The sequence below is a fragment of the Mus caroli genome, unplaced genomic scaffold (assembly GCF_978045245.1).
Source record: "Mus caroli unplaced genomic scaffold, Mus_caroli_1 scaffold_10, whole genome shotgun sequence".
NCBI lineage: Eukaryota > Metazoa > Chordata > Mammalia > Rodentia > Muridae > Mus > Mus caroli.
The window spans coordinates 53,816,809-53,838,740 of NW_028227265.1; the positions used below are offsets into that span (position 1 = coordinate 53,816,809).

The 21,932-nt window shown below is 35.1% G+C and overlaps 1 protein-coding gene across 1 annotated transcript in view; it reads right to left on the reverse strand.

Annotated features, from left to right (window-relative positions):
- Nucleotides 1-21,932, reverse strand: part of Iqcm (IQ motif containing M) — a 513,003-nt gene that overhangs the window by 63,614 nt on the left and 427,457 nt on the right. The window contains exon 13 of the mRNA XM_021170291.2: nt 16,907-17,068. Within this exon, the coding sequence (XP_021025950.1) occupies nt 16,907-17,068 (162 nt within the window). The remainder of the gene's footprint in view (nt 1-16,906; nt 17,069-21,932) is intronic.

The window sequence follows — 21,932 nt, forward strand, 5'->3', positions numbered from 1 at the left end:
GGAGAATTTTGATTCTCATGATTATTAAACATTAATTTTCCTTCCAGAAGCTGAGGAGTTTTGTTAAAATCCTTGAAATGTTGACATGTGAGAATTTTTTTCCCTAAAAATGACTAAACATTTCATACATCTGCAGATAGGTGCAAACCTGCTAGCAACCCCCTCCTTCAGTTACAAAATTAATGAGTGTTCATTGAAGCCATAACAAAGAACTCTCCTCTGGGCACGTTATAAAAATGTGTCTAGGCCTCATATCAATGCAATCTCTTGTTAGAGAGCCAGTGGTTTGAAATATGTGTATTTATTTAAGATGACAAATACCATTAAAACTAATTCTTTTTGATTTGTCTCATATGTGAACCCCTGTCTAACCTTATCCACTCCTAACTTAAAATGGGAGCTTTCCTAAGAGGGGGATAAAAAGCAGTTTATTAAATTTAATGTTCTCTTTATTTCATGCAACTTCTGAGAGATATAAATTTCCACTGCACTCTGAACATCACCAAAGTAGCCAATCAATTCTACCGGATATTCTTCATGAAGGACAATTTTGGCCCAAACTGATACCCCAAATGAGTTCAGAAGGAACGGATTGACTTTCACCATGACAGCTTTTCAATTATATAGTAAATAAGAAGCCTGAATTTCAGCCCCTGATTCAGGGCATATTCGCTTCAGTCTCTCTCTTTCTCTAATGAAAGAGCTGCTTTAGGAAAGGACCACAGGCTGGGGAAGCATACACAATCATATACCTAAAAGTATGAGCACAGTGTCGGAAGTGATCATATGATTGATACTGATACAAATGATTGCACAGTAGAAAATTGTGGCCAGGCATGGTGGCACACGCCTTTAATCCCAGCACTTGGGAGGCAGAGGCAGGCAAATTTCTGAGTTCGAGGCCAGCCTAGTCTACAGAGAAAGCTCCAGGACAGCCAGGGCTACACAGAGAAACCCTGTCTCACAAAAACAAACAAACAAAAACAAAAACAAAAAAAAAAAGGAAAAAAGAAAATTGTTTGTGGATGTGATGATCTACATTCGACCTGTGTCCATCAGGCCCTAGGACAAGATGGAATACATTGCATTTATCTTTCCTGTTTCATTTTCTACAAGTTCTGAGAATTTTCTATATTTCATACACACTGTTCTATTACATAACTACTACTTTTGTCATTAATCCCCATACATGAAAACTGACAATCGACATCAAGAGTCCCCAACACTTTCACATTTATAGGATGATCAGGAGTGTCTAAGTTTAATGAAACAGAGTTATGGACTCAGGACAAGAAGAAGCACAGGGGAGAATGAGAAGTCCAGATTTATGGAGCAAGGGAGAAAAATCCTCTGCCTTCTATTTCATGAGGGGAATTTGTTGCTTTACGATTGAAACATATAGTGTCCCCCCAAAGTCTCATGTGTTGAAGTCTTAATGCCCAGCTGATGGCACCACTAAAAGGAGACTGAATCATTGATGTGCTAATTTGATGTATAGATCAGTCTAATGATGAGCTCATAGATGAGTGGAGTATCAGGAGGAGGGCCTAATGACAAGTCAGTCAGTCAGGAGGAGGGCCTAATGACAAGTCAGTCAATGACTGTGCTTTTGGTGGGTGCAGACTGTATGTATTCTCTTTTAGAACTCTTATTTTTGCACTGATGCTTTGCAGAATTTGTCTAGTTGAAAATGTCTTTAGTTTGCATGATTTCTAAGATGTTAGTCATATGTGAAAGAAATATATATGCTACTTAGAATGCCACTGTGCCACATCTTTATGGCATTTATAACTCATGCATGCATAGGACAAACGAACAACTTGAGTTTCAAGATTACCTTTAAAAATTACATTGTAGTCTTTGGGGTGAAGAAAGTTAAACCACAGCTACCTGTTCATGACTTTATGTAATTGATAATACCACTATACATGAAAACAAAAAAAAATCTGCTGGAAATTCGGTGTGGAATCTTATGCCAGACTTAATTCTTAACAGTAGAATCAATTTTCTACTGTGCAATTATTTGTGTCAGTATTAATCATATGATCACTTCAGATATTGTACTTATACTTTTAGGAGTCCATCAAAAATTAATTTAAATATTTATAGTAAAACAGCAGAAATATATGATGGAACATTAGTTTGTTACTGTGATTTTTAGTTTATGAGATTTAAAATTGGCAGAATATTTTCTCAAGTTTCCATCCAATCAGCAATGGTCACCTTATATCTATTCATAAATTTTCACCACAAACAGGAAAATAGAAAGGAAGCCAGTGGGTAGGTTTCCCATGTTCTGTTGGATGGTGCCATACTTAGGCATACAAGGGCAGCACGAGTTGGACTTAATGAATGATCAAGAGAAAATAATGGAGTTGGGAGGGACATGTTATAGGGGATACGGACAGTGTTGGAAGGGGGTACTGGGGGAAATGTGATCATTGCATACATAAATGCATATAGAAAATTCTCAAAACTACATGCTGGTGGTGGTGGTGCACGCCTTTAATCCCAGCACTCAGGAGGCAGAGGCAGGTGTATTTCTGAGTTCTAGGCCAGCCTGGTCTACAAAGTGGGTTCCAGGACACACCAATGGACATAAGGCAGTAATAATTAGGTTAAGTGGGCTATAAAAAAAACAAGAAAAAGTACATCAAACTAGGAAGGCATGATGAGGCAAGATATGGGAGGAGTTGGAGGGGCAAATGGTTAGTGAATAAGATCAAAATACATTGTATGCATATTATAAAATTGTCAAAAAACAAATAAACATTATAACTAATAATTTAAATATTTTAGATAAAATATTAATAGTGTATACCATTCTGGCATATATAAGTATATAAAGTGAAAATAAAGACTGCAAGGATATCTTTCCTTCATGCTTTGAATTTGTGTGGTTGTATGTGCACTTGTGTGTATGTGTGTGGTGTGTATATGCATGCGTGTGTGTGTGGTGTGTGTGTGTGTGTGTGTGTGTGTGTGTGTGTGTGTGTGTGTGTGAGTGTACAGTATGCAGGTGTGCCACTATGCATGCAGGAACATATATCTGCATATGCATGTGCAGAGGCCATAGCAGTACCTTGCTCTGCCACTGTACACTTGATGCACTTGAGACATGGTCCTTCAGTGAATCAAGAGTTTTTCAATTTTAGCTTGACTAGCTGGCCAACAAAATCAAGCTACCATCCTACCTCCACTCCCATAGCACAGGTGTGACCATATCCTGGCAATGGACTCTGGGTATCTTAATTCATGTACTCATGCATGTATAGAAAACATGTGTGTGTGTGTGTGTGTGTGTGTGTGTGTGTGTGTGTTTGTGTGTGTGTGTGTGCATTCCTAACCTATTGTACTGAAAACCACTATAATAAAATATGCATATAATATAGCTGAAGAATTTATACAGACTGGCAGGGGAGGGGAGAGTGACCCAAGATTTTCATATTCTTTTTGGTTTAGTAAAGGAACAGACTTTTAAGGCTATGTGAGGACTTACATAATTTTCAAGTTTTAGATATACTTAGCAGATGGAGAGACTAATCAAAATGAAACTCAAGTATGGAAACCTTGTATGTATGTTTTTTAAATTCAGCCCACACTGAAGGACCCCACTGGATAACTGCTTGTCAAAAAATTTGCATAGCCTGACCTGAATTTGCCCCTTTCTAGGGTCTTCTGCTCTGTTCTTAATCTTAAAAAAAAATTCTTGTGCTATGTCCCTCCAATCACAATTTTAAATACATATTTTGCCAACCTGGTGATTCCTAAGGTACTACTGACTCTTCCTAGAAGGCACTTGGTGGAGATCTGTGTGCTCTCTCACTGGCATATGGCCTTGACTGTGTCAGTCAGACCTATGGCTTATATGACAGTGGACTGGCTGTTCTGAGACTTGTCCCTCCCAAATTATTTATAGCTGTCATCTCCTTTTGCTCAATTGGGATTTAATGATCATCTAATATGACTAAATTAGAAGCATAGAAAATTTTGATTGGAGCACCACATATTGGTAAGTAAGATGCACTACATTCAAGTCTGAAAATTAATGTTAAAAGTATGTGTTCAAGAGTTCCCCATTCTATGTAGGAAACTATTTATTTTACTGTTCCCTCTCTCATGGCTTGTTCTTCTACTAAACTGTCCCATGTTTTTCAGTTCAGGGTCAAGCAACAAATGCTATGAAATCATTCCTGATTTTCAGATTTACTTTTATTTTCACATATGGCATATGGATACAGAAGAAATAGAAACCTAAAGATGGGTCTTATCTTTTAGAGCTTCCTTAAATGGCCAAAATATTTGTATAGCTGGAGACACTGCTGAGGATTACTGAAATGTTTTCCTTGAACAAAAGCAAGAGAGTATATAGAGAGAGTTTAGCCATTTTCCTGAGAAAAGTTTGTGAGTGATACTATTCTGAATTCATTAGAGTCACACTAAATAACCAAAGGTCTCAACCATTCAATCAGGAGACACTGTTAAGTCTTTTTAAGGAACACAGCATCTGTTTACTGTTTCATCAACATTGTACATCTAGATATAAATGTTCCTAGATCAATTATGATAGCAAGCAGTATAGTTAGACATGTTAAATATGTATGCATGTGTGTATCTTTGTGCATGTGTGATGAATGAGTCCATTGTATAACAAAATACACAAAGACAACAAGATTTCTATAAAGTAGATATTGAAATACTTTTTTATTTTACTTACTTGTATTTTGAACCTTTAGATTTTTTTCACAATGACCATGTATTATTTTGTAATCAGAAAAACTGATTTTAAAATCTACATCTGATGATAATTATGTATAAAAAGAAAAGCACAAGAAAACACAAAAAAAGGACTTTGAATAGCTGTCTCTAGGTGGCTACTTTTTTGCTGATCTGTAATATTCAATAAATATTTGTTGAGCAAATGAGTAGATTTTCTTTCTTATTCTTTTTAACTCAGAGCACTTGGAAGGAGTAATTATTAATTTTTCTCTTAAGAAAATTGGTAAACATCACAAAATTATATATTGATGTTAGCCCTTAAAACTAACTTATCTCCTCTTCCAAAACTCAAAATTCATCATAACCAAAACTCAATAATAAACATATAATGCCTATTTTATATACCCAGAAATTATCATCCACACAAGCAACCATATACTGGTCATTTTAAGTTGAGTCACCTTATACAGTGGGTTTCTACAATTTAAGTAAGACCACCTAAGCAAAGTCAGTTAAGTCATTTATCACTGAACTTCCTAGTGGTACCTGTGAGTTATAATTTTCCACCAAAATATAGTATCTATGGAAGGGGTCTACGGATGATGATTGTGTTTGATGCTGAATAACTGCAGTTACTCTTTGCTAAAACCAGGAACTGAGGCTATAATTTGCACCTTCTTCATAGCGGTGAGCATACAGAAGGAACGATTGTTCTACATGTAAAATGACTGAGCTATTGCTAAACTTGTAGGCTGTAAACTATGTAATGAGTTTTCAAATGGTGAACTTAACTAGCTTGGTCTCTGAGTACGCATATGACCATGCATCTGACATGCCAGTGTCGGCTGTAAAATTTTCCTTCCTTCATATCCTCCATACTTTTCCTTCTGCCTTAAAATTTGAGTAGACACCTATTAGACTGATTGTAAGATGTAAGATAATATGAAAAATAATGAAGAACAGTTTGATTATGCCAGAATATTGCACATTTTACATTTGTTTTAGGTCAGGGGTCCTGGAAGTCAATTTATCCATAGGTAGAAAAAATTATATACTATCTTGTTGACCTTTTTTGAATCTCTCATGTCTCTAAATGGCTTATAGGTTCCTGAAACACCAGCCACAGTCTATTTACATACTTCTTGATATTTTTAGAATACATATTAGGTGATAAAAGATTTTAAACTTCCATCTAATTTACATTGAGATTGAACAGTTATGTTTCATAGATACCTGTCAAGCATATTCTAGAAATAAAATGCAGACCACATCTTTAAAAATAGAGAGTACGTAGCAGTGATGTGAATGTATCAAAACATATCATGAGATGGTCAATGAGCCTTTCCCATTCATATAAGGGAATAGAGTTACAGTTGTTTAAAGTCACTTATTATTTTTACACACAAAGAAATAAAGCAAGCTTACACTTTCAAATAAAAATTGTGTTTGTAGAAGCAGCTGCCAGTTGATTTATTTAAAAATTCCATTATCCAGGTGTTTGCATAGAAAATTAAACCTGGGAGACCCTACATTCTTAAAAATTCATTACTATCTTTACATGATAAGCAAACAATAAGATCTAAATAATCCTTATTTATTGTGTGAATTTTACAACTAAAAATGTGGGTGTAGATATTTAAATATCTATACTTTACATTTTAAAGTTTTTAAGAAGAAAAGACAGCTATAGTTTTAACAAAAGATTTACCAACTTGTTTAAATTACTGTTAATTTTAAACACATTTAAAATATTCTATGCCCTCCAGGTAAGCTCACTTAATAGGTTAATTTATTCTAATATTATATAATCAAAACAGGATTCAGGCAAACTATATTTGAACTGAGATTAACATAATGACATCCCTGTAATAGAAAGTCTTATCAGCTCCCTGCAATTATCAAATGTTCTAATTTAACTGACAGTCAAACAATGCAGAGGACAATTACAAAAATTCCAAAGTATTGTGAAAACATTTTTACTTTATTATGCTGCAGTCTTAGGGAAGGGGGAATAAGCACTCTCTTCTAGCAACATGAAATTATTTCTACTTAAAGCTTACATGTAATAAGAATCAGGTTTTGCTTCACATGAGATTCCAAAATACTATTTTCTTCTTGTAACATGAATAGTTGGAAAGTGGAAAAAAATGAAACTAAAATAGGCATGTGCAGCAAATTTTGAGGGGCAAAAATAATATGCATTGAGAGATTTCCCAAGTTGAAGTCCAGTGTGCCCACAGTGAGAGATTTCGCAGTGGTCAAATGCTGCAGCCCACAGTCTTTGCCCCAACTCTACTTCCCACGACAGAAGAAGAAAATTCTTGCAAATTTGCTTCAGAGAATATACAAAGGACAAAAATATCCACTCTCATTTATCTTTTATCAAAACAAAAAATAAACCCAAAGCTCATCCATAAGCAAATGCTACATGAACTTTGACCAGATAAATCACTTTGCATGAAAAGCAAGATGTTTGCGGATCTATGGGGTAAGAGTAATGGGCCTACCTAATATAGATGACTTTGAGGCATTGGCTCAGTTTCAAATAAAGACATTATCTTATACAAGCCACATAGCCTCTGCACCTTGAGATCCTTAATTAAAATACAGTCCTAATATCTTTTAAGTAGCTCTCTATAGGTGTAACTAGAGAACTGGGCAAAATAACATGCAATTACCTTTTCAAGGCTTCAATATTATGTAGCTATATAAAAATTCTGAAGAAGTGAAGTCAAAAAATCAAGAGACGCGCCTATAATACAGAATTGACCTCCTAGTCATATTTTTCTATCTTAAAACTTATGCAAAATTTCTTTATTCTGTTTTGATATTACATTTATATTATAGCCATGTAGTAGAGTGATCTTAGAGGGAATTTAGGAAAAGAAATCAAAATTACTTGAATAGAAAATGCTTGTGAAATAATGCTTAACCTATTAGATCAATACTTCATATATTGTGCTAAGATAAATCATTATACCACATCACCCACTATTTGTATAGCTAGAGACTGAAGCAGATCCTTTCACAAGCTAGCATCCCATAAGCAATATATAGTCTCAACTCAAGACAGGATCTTGCTATGCAGTTCAGGCTGACACTGACATCTATCTTCTGCCTCTGTCTCCTGAGACAAAGATTCAGGTGTCCACAACTACGCATAGCCACTTCACTAAATTCTACATATGTAAATGCATCATAATGTAATATTTTCTTGGTAATTTAAGAACATTTCAACTAAAATAAATTTTGCTATTTGAAGTGTTAAAACTTGATCTAAAGTTAAATATCTTAATCAAAATCATCTTTCATACCCAGTAACTACATGATCTAAAGCAATTTAGCTTTAATGTGGTATGGTATCATCTTCATTAAAATGAGTTCTATTATGTACATAATAACGATGAAATGAAAAAAAAAGTACTTAAAACACACAGCCCTGAATCATGCACGCTTAGGAAGTGATAAGAGTTAACTTTATCATTATTATCCTCATATTAACTGAGGTAGCAAACACTCTCAAAAGGTACAAAAACAATAAAAAAGTCAGAGAGGGATGATGGAAAGAGGAGAGAAAGAAATAGACTTGAGAGTGAGAGTGAGAGTGAGAGTGAGAGTGAGAGTGAGAGATTATGAAGGATCAGCTATGAAACTGAGTGATATCAGATCTGCAGGGTGAAGGTCCAGAGGAGCCAGTTGGTCCATCCATACTTGATGAGCCACTGGTATAAGTTTTAATATGATCAAAGGATTAGAGCTGCATGGCTGATGATTTAAGTGCTGAATATGTTGTATTTGTGATCATAATAATTGAGTGTCTCAAATGTCTTTATGGAATAGGGACCTAGGGTAAAATGTTCCTTTAATAGAAAAATATTTCATTTTAAGACAAGAAACATCTTTATCTTAAATAAATTTCAAATGTTCTACTCCATCCTCTGTGAGAAAACCCTGTGAATAAGCATTTAGGCATAGACCTCAATTTCCTTCCACACAGACAAAATGATTTATTTGATATTTTTCTAATAGATACTAAGTATTCATGACACAAGAACAATATCAGACAAACAACAAAATCTATACACTCTCTTACTGAGATCTCTGTTAAGAATTGTTCATTCCTTTGAAAATTAGAAACTTCCAAAGCAATGCTCTACAGAGTATATGATCAAACTGTACAGCACCTCTGACACTCTGCACCCGTAGCTGCCACATTTATGCTGCATCTTATAGATTGCTTCAGAATGTCAGCATCTAATCGGATATTCTAGGACATTACCATGTTAGCATTTACACAATGAAAATTCATATTGTCACATGCCACATTTGATTAGTTACAGGTACTAATACCAATACTACCTACATATAATTTTCATGGATATTGAAAGTATGGAATTTATAAATAATTTTCATATACATGAAATCTATTTTATATTTTATTTTATTATAGATTATTGATATATATACACTATAAATCATAAGTGTATCTTTACTATAGATATAGTTTCATACATATGAAATTATGTGTATAGTCATGCAGGAGTACAAAAACAAAAACAAAAGCAAATTTCATAAAACAAATTCTCACATACATATGCAACTCTGGTCACAAGCCAGAAGCTATTTTTAAAGTCTTTTAAACAATCTTGATTGCTACAGTCAAACAACACCAGAACTAGTTTAAAATTCATCTTACCATTTATCAATGATCCATTCACTGACTTTCACCATACTACTACTGTCTGTCTCACAGAAAACTGCCCTAAAGTTGAACATTAAATATACATATACCTCACATGGTTCCTAGGAAGTGGCTGCAGTGTCGGGTCTCATGAGGTCACAACCATGCATGCACTGAAGCTTTCAGTTCAGAGGACTGGGGGACATACAGACTGACTATACACTGTATTGTCTAATAGCCTATAGGCAGAACTCAGTCCATCTTCAACAGGGATGCTAGAGTTGTCTCACAAATGGGCAACTATGTTTAACTCAGAGCAATTTATCCAGGAGAGAGCAAAGCAGAAGCCAGAACAAGGTTTAGGTTTTAGCTTCAGGACTGATAGACTGTTGTTTCTACTGTAGACTTTTAGTAACAGCCCATTCTCCACACAATATGAGAGGACCTCACCAAATCATGAATACTTGGGAATTTCTCATGGGTTCTTTTTCCAAACCAAATAGAATGTCCAATGCAGATTTCTCAGAGACACTGTGCATCATAAGAATAACTTTCTCTTACTAAGTGGACAATGAATCCAACTTTGTGTTTTCGTGTTGGATATTGAAAGCTGGGCATCATTTTAATAATTTCTGGATGTTGATCCAAGTTTCTTGTGAAGTCATTTCTATTTATAAAGACACATTCTATCTGACCTTGGATCAATAATAGGACTGCGGCTCAGCCCACATGTGCAAAATCATTGACAGTGCTTTGGACTAAAGTGGCGACTGAGATAAAGTGGTTTTTCAAACTTCATTGACAACCACATATCAGACAGTTCATAGTTATTAAGGATAGAGAATTTGCAATAAAACATCCTTCAATTTCCATTTTAAAAGTTGAACGGTGAAGTCGTGAAAGACAAATCAGTCCTCTGTGACTCATACTTCCTTTACCATATAAACCTGATAAAGCCTGGTGTTCTTCTTTGTGTAATACCACCTGTTTAGTTTGATTTGATGAGGGTAGAAGATAACCTCTGATTTTATCATTAACACCCAAGGTTAAAAAAAAAAGTGGGGGAAAGAATATATTTATCTCACACAGAATACATTTCACTAAGTGAGGAAAAGAATTAATTATTCTAAAGAAATTTTTAAAACTTGAGCACATGTGGACATGTTAGCTGGGGGCAGCGGAGACTGCTTCCACCATGCTCAACGCTGGGCTGTCTGGGAAGACACCAAGTGCACAGCTGGGTGCAAACACACACTTTCCTCATCTGCAACTGTATCCACACCTTACTATTAACATAGTAAATCAAAAAGCTAAAAACAAGGCAGAGAAGCCTGTGGGAAGGATATGCTCGATAAAGAAGATAAGATGGTGGATACACAAACAACATTTTAAGTCCAACTTAGTCTAAAATATATTTTACAATGACTATTATTCACCTCCAATCAAGTAGACATTATATAGGCTCAGCATGACATTCAACAAACCATATATTTAAATGTTTCTAAATTTTTTATGTTTTTTATTTATTTATTTATTTATTTATTTATTTATTTATTTATTTATTAGTTTTTTCAAGACAGGGTTTCTCTGTGTAGCCCTGGCTGTCCTGGGACTCACTCTGTAGACCAGGCTGGCCTCGAACTCAGAAATCTGCCTGCCTCTGCCTCCCAAGTACTGGGATTAAAGGCATGTGCCACCACGCTCGGCTTGTTTCTAAATTTTAATAGGTAATTTTTTATACTTAAACAGAAATAAACAGCTTATTTTATACATATTTGTCTTTTAAGATCAACATTTAAAAATTTAATAATAATTTTTAGATCACTTCAAAGAATGTTCTTAAAACTCATCTTAGTTTTAACAAGAGTAATACATGTAGATATTTTGAGAGACTGTCTAAAAGCAGAACAGATCAGGATATCAAAATTAAAAGATAAAATAAAATGTATAGAAATTATATTGTCACATAGAAATTTTACAAAATTATAAAATCAAAGATAGAAATCCAAGTTAAGTGTTGAGATGTGCATTTAGAATCATGTGCATGGTCCAAAATTATAAAGTAAACTAGTAGAACCTAAAATTACTTTAAAATAAATGAGGACTCCGTTAATAATCATATCTTAGTTTAAACTCAGTTTAAGACATCTTAGACATCATGTTTAGATTCTTATTCTAAACATGTAAGACATGAGAAAATATGAAAAGCACTTGAAAGAAAACCCAAAACACATTGAGGACTGGGAGTGGGGTTTCTGAGGTTATTTGAAATGAAATATTTTACAAGAGTCTTAATGGCCTATGCAAGGCTCGACTTTATGAATACTTAAAGTTTGGGTACTTATGGAGTTAAATGAGAGCTCTGAGAATAGATCACCAAATACCAAACTTGACTGTCAAGGGATGACTATCTTTAAAAATGGAATAAACTCCTATCTGTTTAATAAGTATCAAAATTTACCTAAAGACACTGAAACAAGGTGAATACTATACAAAGATACGTTGTAAATTTTGTTTGGGGTATATTTTGTCATTTCTTAGAGAACTTTGTACATGTATGCAATGCATTTTGATCCATATCCATAGTCCATTGCCCCTTCCTGCCCCTCACTTGTCCCTAATACATACTAAAATGGGTCACAAAAGAGTGATTAGGTCAAGAAATAAGATTTTGTTGATGATCATATAATTTAAATAGCCTATATGGTATAACGTTATGTAGAATTCATTATGTGAAATATTGTAAATGACAAATTTGCAAGAAGTAGTCCTTAAGATTTATGTTCATTTTCTATGGTCTGAACTAATTAGAAAGAAACTTTATAATCATAAGGTAATGATTTCATTTTAATGGTCATTGCTTTGAGATACTTTAAGGCAACTTCCATTAAAACTTTATGAATTATAGGCTAGTGAAGTCTTTCATATAATCTATACCTTCCATATTAAAGCTAACCAAAGACACACACAACAAACATAATTTAGGACAAGAAGTTTTGCCTGCCTGTGTGGGTGTGTGTGAGAGAGCAGGAGCTGGAGCAAATGTGAGCATGAGCTTAGCCAGAGGGTCAGGTAGCTGAAGAACAGATGGCTTATAAGGAAAAATAACCAGATGATATTTAAAAAACTAGACTCCCCAAAGAGTGCTTCTAAATATGTTTAGTAAGATATATATCCTTTAAAAATTGAAGACTCTTTTCTACATAGTCTAAGATTATAAAATTACCATTAGAAGAAATTATTTGTGCAAATTAAGCAAATTATAATTATGGCAAATATATTCAGCAGTCATTGTATTTAACCACTTTTAAGTTATGAAATTTGGTGTTAAAAATACAGATGGAAAGGGAACTCTTCAGGGAAGGAATAGGCCTGACTAATCTGTTAGCGACCCAAGGCTTTTAGACAGCTCTCAGACATATGTTAACTGTTCCTCACTCCTGGTAATGGCACATCAGTGAACCTACAGAGTGAAATCAATAAACACGAGAGCTCACAATGTAGACCATTAATATGGGAGCACAACATAAATTCCCAATTCTATCTCTGCTCAAGTATTTATAGTTAAGGAACTACTCAGATTCAGGAAGAATTTCTGAAATACACTGATCTTTTTTAAGGGAAATGCTTCATTTCTCTTGTTGGTCAATTTAATAACAACTATAATTCAAAATGATGCAAGACTCTGGTCATTTTTCCAAAATGGTGGAGGGAAAAATCAGCCTACAAACTTAATGAAAGAGTACTCAACATAGGGCATAAGCTGCTGTCGTATTTCCTGTTTGTTTATTGTGACGAAATATAAGTTAAGCTGGCTCTACACAGTAAAATCAAATGTTTAACCTAAAACAAATCAAGTTTGAGTGATATTAGATGGAAGATTACAAAGACAAAATAAATAGGATCCATAGTATTGATTAATTTACAGAACTATATTCCTTCAAACTAAATGCTTCTCATCTTTGTAAAATTATTTCTTCCCCTCTTTTTCCTCTAGAATATCACTGAATTGACCACATTAATATGTGTTTCTAGATACCAGTCTGAAATTATGGCTCACACAGAGTGCTCTGCTGGGGAAAGAGAGAGAGAGAGAGAGATAGAGGTCTATTACTGAGCCACAACAGTCATACTCACACTTAACTTAGTATACAACATTTAATATGCAAGCTTTAACACTTGCAAGGATAGACATCTCTTAAATATATTCCCAAAATAAAAGATTAATATTTTCATTCTTTAAATATATCTTCATATTTTCTTTTATAATTTTACTGAGGTGTAGACATTAACCAATAATTGCTTGTATTTAGAATGTTCAATGTGATGGATTTTTTAGTTTACCCATGAAAAATTACACAATCAAAACCTTAAGTATTCCCACCACCCTTACCTGATTCATCCATTATCTTTATTTCCCACTGCTAACCTGCTCTCCTAAGAAGTCTCCAGAGACTTCCCAACCTGGGGATCCATTCCATATAGAGCCACTGAACCCTGATGCTATTGTGGATACAGTGAAGTGCTTGCTGACAGGAACCTGATATGGCTGTCTCTGAGAGGCTCTGCCAGAGCCTGACAAATACAGAGTTGGATGCTCTCAGCCAACCATTGGACTGGGTGTGGGGGTTCCCGACGGAGGAGTTGGAGAAGGGACTGAAGGAGCTGAGGGGCTTTGCAGCCCCATAGGAGGAACAACAATATGAACCAACCAGTAGCCCCAGAGTCCCCAGGGACTAAACCACCAACCAAAGAGTGCACGTGGAAGAACCCATGGCTCCAGCCGCATATGTAACAGAGGATGGCCTTGTCAGACATCAATGGGAAGAGAAGCCCTTGGTCCTGTGAAGGCTTGATGCCCCAGTGTAGGGGAATGCCAAGAAGGGAAGGCTGGGATGGGTGAGTGAGTGGGAGAGTGCCCCCATAGGGGCAGAAGGAGGGGAGCTTGATTAGGGGGTTTCTGATGGGGAGACCTGGAAAGGGGAAAACATTTGAAATGTAATTAAGAAAATATCCAATTAATAAAAAAAGACAAAGAAGTCTAAGTCTCCTTCATCCCCTAATTCAAATTTAGTACCACCAGATTGATGCAATATCTAGTCCCCTTTATCTGGCTTTTTCACTCAGCAGAATTATGTCATTTATCTATATTGTCATGTATCGCACTAGAGTTAAGGGTTTTGTTTTCTTTTATATTTTTAAATATTCTACATCTATATATCACAACATATTTCTTCTATCTACCTGTAGTTGGTCATTTGAGCCTCTCCTGTTAGGTAAATAGCAGTGTCTGTTTTTGCTGAAGAGGGCAGTGTGGGGTTAACATTTTTAGAGAATGGCAAGTTTTTTGTGAAGTCTGTTTGGTAATTCAATTCTGCCTGAGGAGAATGCTGGATTTCAAGTGATTGCAATCCCTGCTAACACTTGGGATTCTGACTTCTACTCTTAGCGATTTAGGATTGGGAATTAACTCCCCATTTCAGACTGCTGTAAAAGTCCCTAAAGACCAAGAACTGAAGTATGCCTTTAACAGAACTGTGGGATATTCAAAAACCCCTCTATAGACTCTATTTTTTTCTATATGCTATATATGTCTATAGCACAATTTTCTAGGTTTAGTGTATAATTTTTTGGAATTTGACTCATTTGTAGTTGTATGACTCCTATACACATGCTTAACAAATGCAGAACTGGCCCATGCCTCTGAGAAGCCCCTTGTGCAGCTTCTTCTCACTTGAATTCAGTCACAAATATTCAGCTCCACAAGTCACAGCCCTGCTTTTTGTTGCATTGTTTTTCCATTTCCAAACTGTCACTTTAATGGCGCCATACAACACCTTGCCCCTGTATCTGGCTTCCTTGTTTATCAGGGTGTTCTGGATATTCCTCCACATCATTCCACTTAGCAACAGTTTATTCCTAATTATTTCTGAGTATCATTATATACCACATGCAATGCTGTTTGTCCATTCACCAATTGAAGTCCATTTATGTTGTTTCCAGATTTTACAAATTATGAATGATGCTGGTATATACATCCATACATAGAAGGTTTTATATTATCTTATTTCACATATCTATATAAAAACAATTAAAGAAAAAGGCATTAATTTGAAAGAGATAAAGGGGGCTACATAGGAGGGTTTGAAGAGAGGAAAAGGAAGGTAAAATGATGTAATTATAATGTCTAAACACAAAGAAACTACTGCTTAATTTCACTTTATTTTTAAGGTACATGTAAAAATTTATTTCCTTTATCTTCAGCACTCACCTAGAGAAGTTGCCTGAATTTAGTGGCAGAACATAGGTAATAACATTATAGTAAAGTTTGAAAATATTTCCAAGGTAATTAAACCTTCTTGAATTTTCACCAACAGTGTATATTCCATACCTTTACCACACATCACTCTGGTAGGTTTAATATCAAAGGGTTTTTTTTTCCTTCCCAATAGATAAGTAGTATTGGTTCACTACAGTTCTAATGTTGAATCCTTTGTAACTAGTGGTACCAAACATACTTCATTCATGTTTGCCAGCTACACACTTTATTTATTTGACTTGGACCAAATGCAAAGTTAATTCACAAAACGTTTTTTTCAGTAAATATTGTTGGAAAATTTAGAGATAAAATGCAATTTAAAAGTTTAATTTATAGTTTGAACTTACAAAAATTTAATCAAAGCTAACATATACTAATATATAAACCCTTAAGCTGAAATTTTTATAAAGAACACCTTTATAACCATAAGTCCAGACAGTATTTCCTAAAAATGACAGAAAAAATATAAGTCATAAAGAAATGCAATGGTCCAAATAAAATATTTTCAAACGATGCTATTTAAGAGATGAAACATGAATTTAAGCATGTACGCAATGCAGGCTTTTGTCCAAAAATATCTACAGAGCTTACAGCTTGACAGTATTCCAAACAATGCAAAAATGGCCAGGATACTGGAACAGACATCACCACAGAAAAATTAAAATTGCAAATGAAAAAGGCTCCAAATATGATGAGTTACTTTGAAAATGTGAATTAGAAGTATAAAGGGATACTAGTAAATAAATGTTTGTTGGACTTGCTAAACATGGAAACACTGATCACAGTAATTGGTAAAATAGCCATGGAAAAACAGTAATTTTCATCTCTACCGGTAGGATGCATGCAATGGTAAGATCGTCACTGGAACTCTATGACCAAGAGAAACGTATGTCTATGTCTATGAATAGCACTGTATGTGGATGTATATAGAGGATTTATATGATTCATCCAAAGTCAAAACAGCTAAAATGTTCACCATCCAGAGACAGTTTAGCACAGTGGGATTCTACAACACTAGTGAGAGCACAAAAGCACAAAATAACCCTGTGTAGACACAAAGCCTAGGAACTAAAAGGGATGTGGCACAGTGTACATGTATAACCCTCCATCATCTAGGTGGTGGTGAGAGCAATAAAGAAGGAGATAGCATTTCTTCCTTTTCATCAGAAATAAAGCAAGTGTCTTACCTATGTACTTATAGCCTTCTTCCCCATCCACCAAGGGTCTCAGCCACGTGGACTTTAGTCTTGTGCTAACGTTCACTCTGGCACCTTGAGGAGGATAGAGTGTAAATAATAGTTCAATAGCATTGGACTTTTTGATTACTTCAGAATATTTTCCTTGACCATCTGTAAGAGAGAGAGAGAGAGAGAGAGAGAGAATATTGGATTTTTTAATTTTTATACATTTCATATGTCTTACATATTTATTGTGAAAGATAAAAACTAAAAACTATTTAACAATTTTAGTGTTGAGCATTATAATCAAAACATGGATTGACCTGCATCTGAATTACTTTAACAAAAAACATTCCTCATATAGTCCTGACAAAAATTTAAAGAGATTTGTCAATATTGTGCTCATATTAGAGCAGTGATTGCCAAAGTTACACAAAAATTAAAATACACAATATACAGCATTTCACTATACATTCTATAACATAAATGAAGATTTTAATTGCCATTATGCAGTAAAATCAGATTATTCTGGTAAAACATTGAATCAATATAAAGTTTTAAAAACTGGTAAGAAAGAAAGAATTAGTATCCCTAGCCTAACCTTTTAACAGAAAAAATACAGAAAAAAAACAGATTATATATATATGTGTGTGTGTGTATCTATATCTATATAGAGAGAGATATACCAAGATTCTTTTCCTTCAAACACTTGAAGTAGACAATGAATTGTCTCAAAGATCTTTAAGGTAGTGTCACGTAAGATTTTTATAGCTGATCTCTACTGGAGGTCCTATTTCCATATACATGAAAAAACAAGCTCTCAGAAATTACTGAATGTGTGCACATCTCAATTGGTACAAATATCATATGTATGGCAAAGGAGCCCTTGTCAAGTAAACTTGCATTCTAAAGTACATCAAGAAATGGAAATCAAAATATTATGTGCATTGCACAGAAAAAGTCTCTATTTATGGCCTTGGGTGTTTCTTCCCATTTGTAATTTCAGGTTTTGGTTAATAAGTCAGAGTTCTAAAACTCAATGACTTCTAAGAAACTAAAACAGTATAGAGCTTTAATTGGGAAGGGTGATGAAGGATAATATAAAAGAGGAAAGGGAAGAAGAAGGGACTTTTGAAAAAGATGATTGAAAAAATAGGAAATCTTTATTTTATATTTTTCTAAAAATAGCATGTAATACATATAAGAATATGAGTGTATGTATAGCTAAAAATGAAATTACAGCACCTGGGGTGAAAATACTTGCCTCCAAAAGCCATAGATTATGTTAAAAAAAATCCCAGTACCAGGCTAAAAAATCCTCACACCAAGCTGTTGGTCAGAGAACTCCAAGAAACTCATCAATCAGTTGCCTCTCAGAACTCGAATGGAAGGTCCTGTTACTAAAGATACCATGCAGTTTGGATATAGAATTGAGAGAGTTTGAGCTATGACTGACCTTGAAGCTTTTTCCCCAAGAACTAGCTTTCATAATACCAAAAGATGTCCTTTAAGCTGTTAGGGGAAGAATCAGTAGTTCTACTCATGTCTGATGCTTATGAACTACAAGAGTCATCAGATGTCCCTAAAGGTTCAATGGTGGTACTTATATATTGGTAGTCAGCAACAGCTCTCTAATGGGCTCAAGACAAATCTACCGAGAGTGAAAGTATGCTTGGCACTGTAACCCTAGAAAACTACACAGAGCTAGCCACGTAATGGACCTGAGAGGATGACCTACTATGACCAATTTTCTAAACCAATATAATTCCTGCCTACATGCTAAATACTTATCTGTACACCCACAGATAAAATGTCCCTCATCACACAGGGACAGTATCCTAATTAACAAAATCAGAAATGGAAAGGGAGACATAACAACACAACACGAGGACATTCAAAACATCATCAGATCATACTACAAATGTCTATACTAAAAAAAAAAAAAAAATGGAAAACCTGGATGAAATGGCCAAATTTCTAGATAGATAACAGGCACCAAATTTAAATCAGGATCAGATTAATGACATAAACAGCCCTATATCCCCTAAAGAAATAGAAGTATTCATTAATAGTCACCCAACCAAAAAGCCCAGGACCAGATGGGTTTAGTGCAGAGTTCTATCAGACCTTCAAAGAAGACCTAATTCCAATTCTCCCCAAATTATTCCACAAAATAGAAACAGATGGTACTCTACCCGATTCATTCTATGAAGCCACGATTACTCTGATACCTAAACCACATAAAGACCCAACAAAGAAAGAGAACTTCAGACCAATTTCCCTTATGAATATCAACACAAAAGGCCAGGGCCAAGAAGTAGGAGTAGGTGGGTAGGGGAGCAGGGCAGGAGGAGGGTATAGGGAACTTTCAGAATAGCATTTGAAATGTAAATGAAGAAAATATCTAATAAAAATTTGAAAAAAAAAGAAAAGTAAAAGAAACCATTTCTGTTATTACAGGAACAGAAAAACAAAACAAAACAAAACAAAACAAAAAAAAAAAAACAAAGAAAAAAAAAAACAGGATAAGCTGTGTCTGTGAGCAGAGAGGCCTGTCCCAAAGCAGGGGAAAAAATACTCAACAAAATTCCCGCTAAAAGACTCTGAGAAAACATCAAAATGATATCCATCATGATCAAGTAGGCTTCATCCCAGGAATGCAGGGATGGTTTAGTATATGGAAATTCATCTATGTAATCCACTATATAAACAAACTCAAAGACAGAAACCATATGATCATCTCATTAGATGCTGAGAAAGCATTTGACAAAATCCAACACCCATTCATGATAAAAGTCTTGGAAAGATCAGGAATTCAAGACCCATACTTAAACATATTAAAAGCAATATACAGCAAACCAGTAGCCAACATCAAACTAAATGGAAAGAAACTTGAAGCAATCCCACTAAAATCAGGGACTAAACAAGGCTGCCCACTTTCTCCCTACCTATTCAATATAGTACTTGAAGTCCTAGCCAGAACATTTAGACAACAAATAGGAGATCAAAAGGATACAAATTGGAAAGGATGAAGTCGAATTATCACTATTTTCAAATGATATGATAGTATATATAAGTGACCCTAAAAATTCCACCAGAGTACTCCTAAACCTGATAAACAGCTTCAGTAAAGTAGCTAGATATAAAATTAACTCAAACAAATCAGTGGTCTTTCTTTACACAGTGGATAAATGAGCTGAGGAAGAAATTAGGGAAACAACACCCTTCACAATAGTCACAAATACTATAAAATACCTTGGTGTGACTCTGCTAAGGAAGTGAAAGATCTATATGATAAGAACTTCAAGTCTCTGAAGAAAGAAATCAAAGAAGATCTCAGAAGATGGAAAGATCTCCCATGCCCATGAATTGGCAGGATTAATATAGGCAAAATGACTATCCTGCTGAAAGCAATCTACAAATTCAATGCAATCCCCATCAAAATTCCAACAATTCTTCACTGAGTTAGAAAGGGCAATTTGCAACTTCATCTGGAGTAACAAAAAACCTAGGATAGCAAAAACTATTCTCAACAATAAAAGAACCTCTGGTGAAATCACCATGCCTGACCTCAAGCTGTACTACAGAGAAATTGTAATAAAAACTGCATGGTACTGGTACAGTGAGAGACTGGTAGATCAATGGAATTGAATTGAAGAACCAGAAATGAACCCACACACCTATGGTCACTTGATCTTTGACAAGGGACCTAAAACCATCCAGTGAAAAAAAAGACAGCATTTTCAACAAATGAGGTACAACTGGTGGTTATCATGTAGAAGAATGCGAAGTTACCATTCTTATCTCCTTGTCCTAAGGTCAAGTCTAAGTGTGTCAAGGAACTCCACATAAAACCATAGATACTGAAATTTATAGAGGAGAAAGTGGGGAAAACCCTCAAAGAAATGGGCACAGGGGAAAAATTCCTAAACAGAACAGCAATGGCTTGTGCTGTAAGATCAAGAATTGACAAATGGGACCTCATAACATTGCAAAGCTTCTGTAAGGCAAAAGACACTGTCAATAAAACAAAAAGGCCACCAACAGGATTGGGAAAGGATCTTTACCAATCCTAAATCAGATAGGGGACTAATATCCAATATATATATAAAGAACTCAAGAAGATAGACTCCAGAAAATCAAATAACTCTATTTTAAAATGGGGTACAGAGTTAAACAAAGAATTCTCAACTGAGGAATACCAAATGACTGAGAAGCACCTGAAAAAATGTTCAACATCCTTAATCATCAGGGAAATTCAAGTCAAAACAACCTTGAGATTCCACCTCACACCAGTCAGAATGGCTAAGATCAAAAATTCAGGTGACAGCAGATGCTGGCAAGGATGCAGAGAAAGAGGAACACACCTCCATTTTTGGTGGGATTGCAAGGTGCTACAACCACTCTGGAAATCAGTCTGGCAGTCCCTCAAAAAACTGGACATAGTACTAGTGGAAGATCCAGCAATACCTCTCCTTGGCATATACCCAGAAGATGTTCCAACTTGTAATAATGATACATGCTCCACTATGTTCATAGCAGCCTTATTTATAATAGACAGAAGTTGGAAAGAATCCAGATTCCCCTCAACAGAGGAATGGATACAGAAAATGCGGTACATTTACACAATGGAGTATAACTCAGCTATTAAAAACAATGAATGTATGAAATTCTTAGGCAAATGGATGAATCTGGAAGATAGCATCATGAGTGAGGTATCCCAATCACAAAAGAACACACATGATATGCACTCATCGATAAGCAGATATTAGCCCAAAAAGTTAGACTACCGAAGATACAATTTGCAAAACACATGAAACTCAAGAAGAAGGAAGACCATAATGAGGATGCTTCATTCTGTCTTATAATGGGGAACAAAATACCAATGGAAGGAGTTACAGAGAGACAGAAGAAAGAACCATCCAGAGTCTGCCCCACCTAGGGATCCATCCCATATACAACCACCAAAGCCAGACACTATTGCATATGCCAGCAAGATTTTGCTGACAGGACCCTGGTATAGCTATCTCTTGTA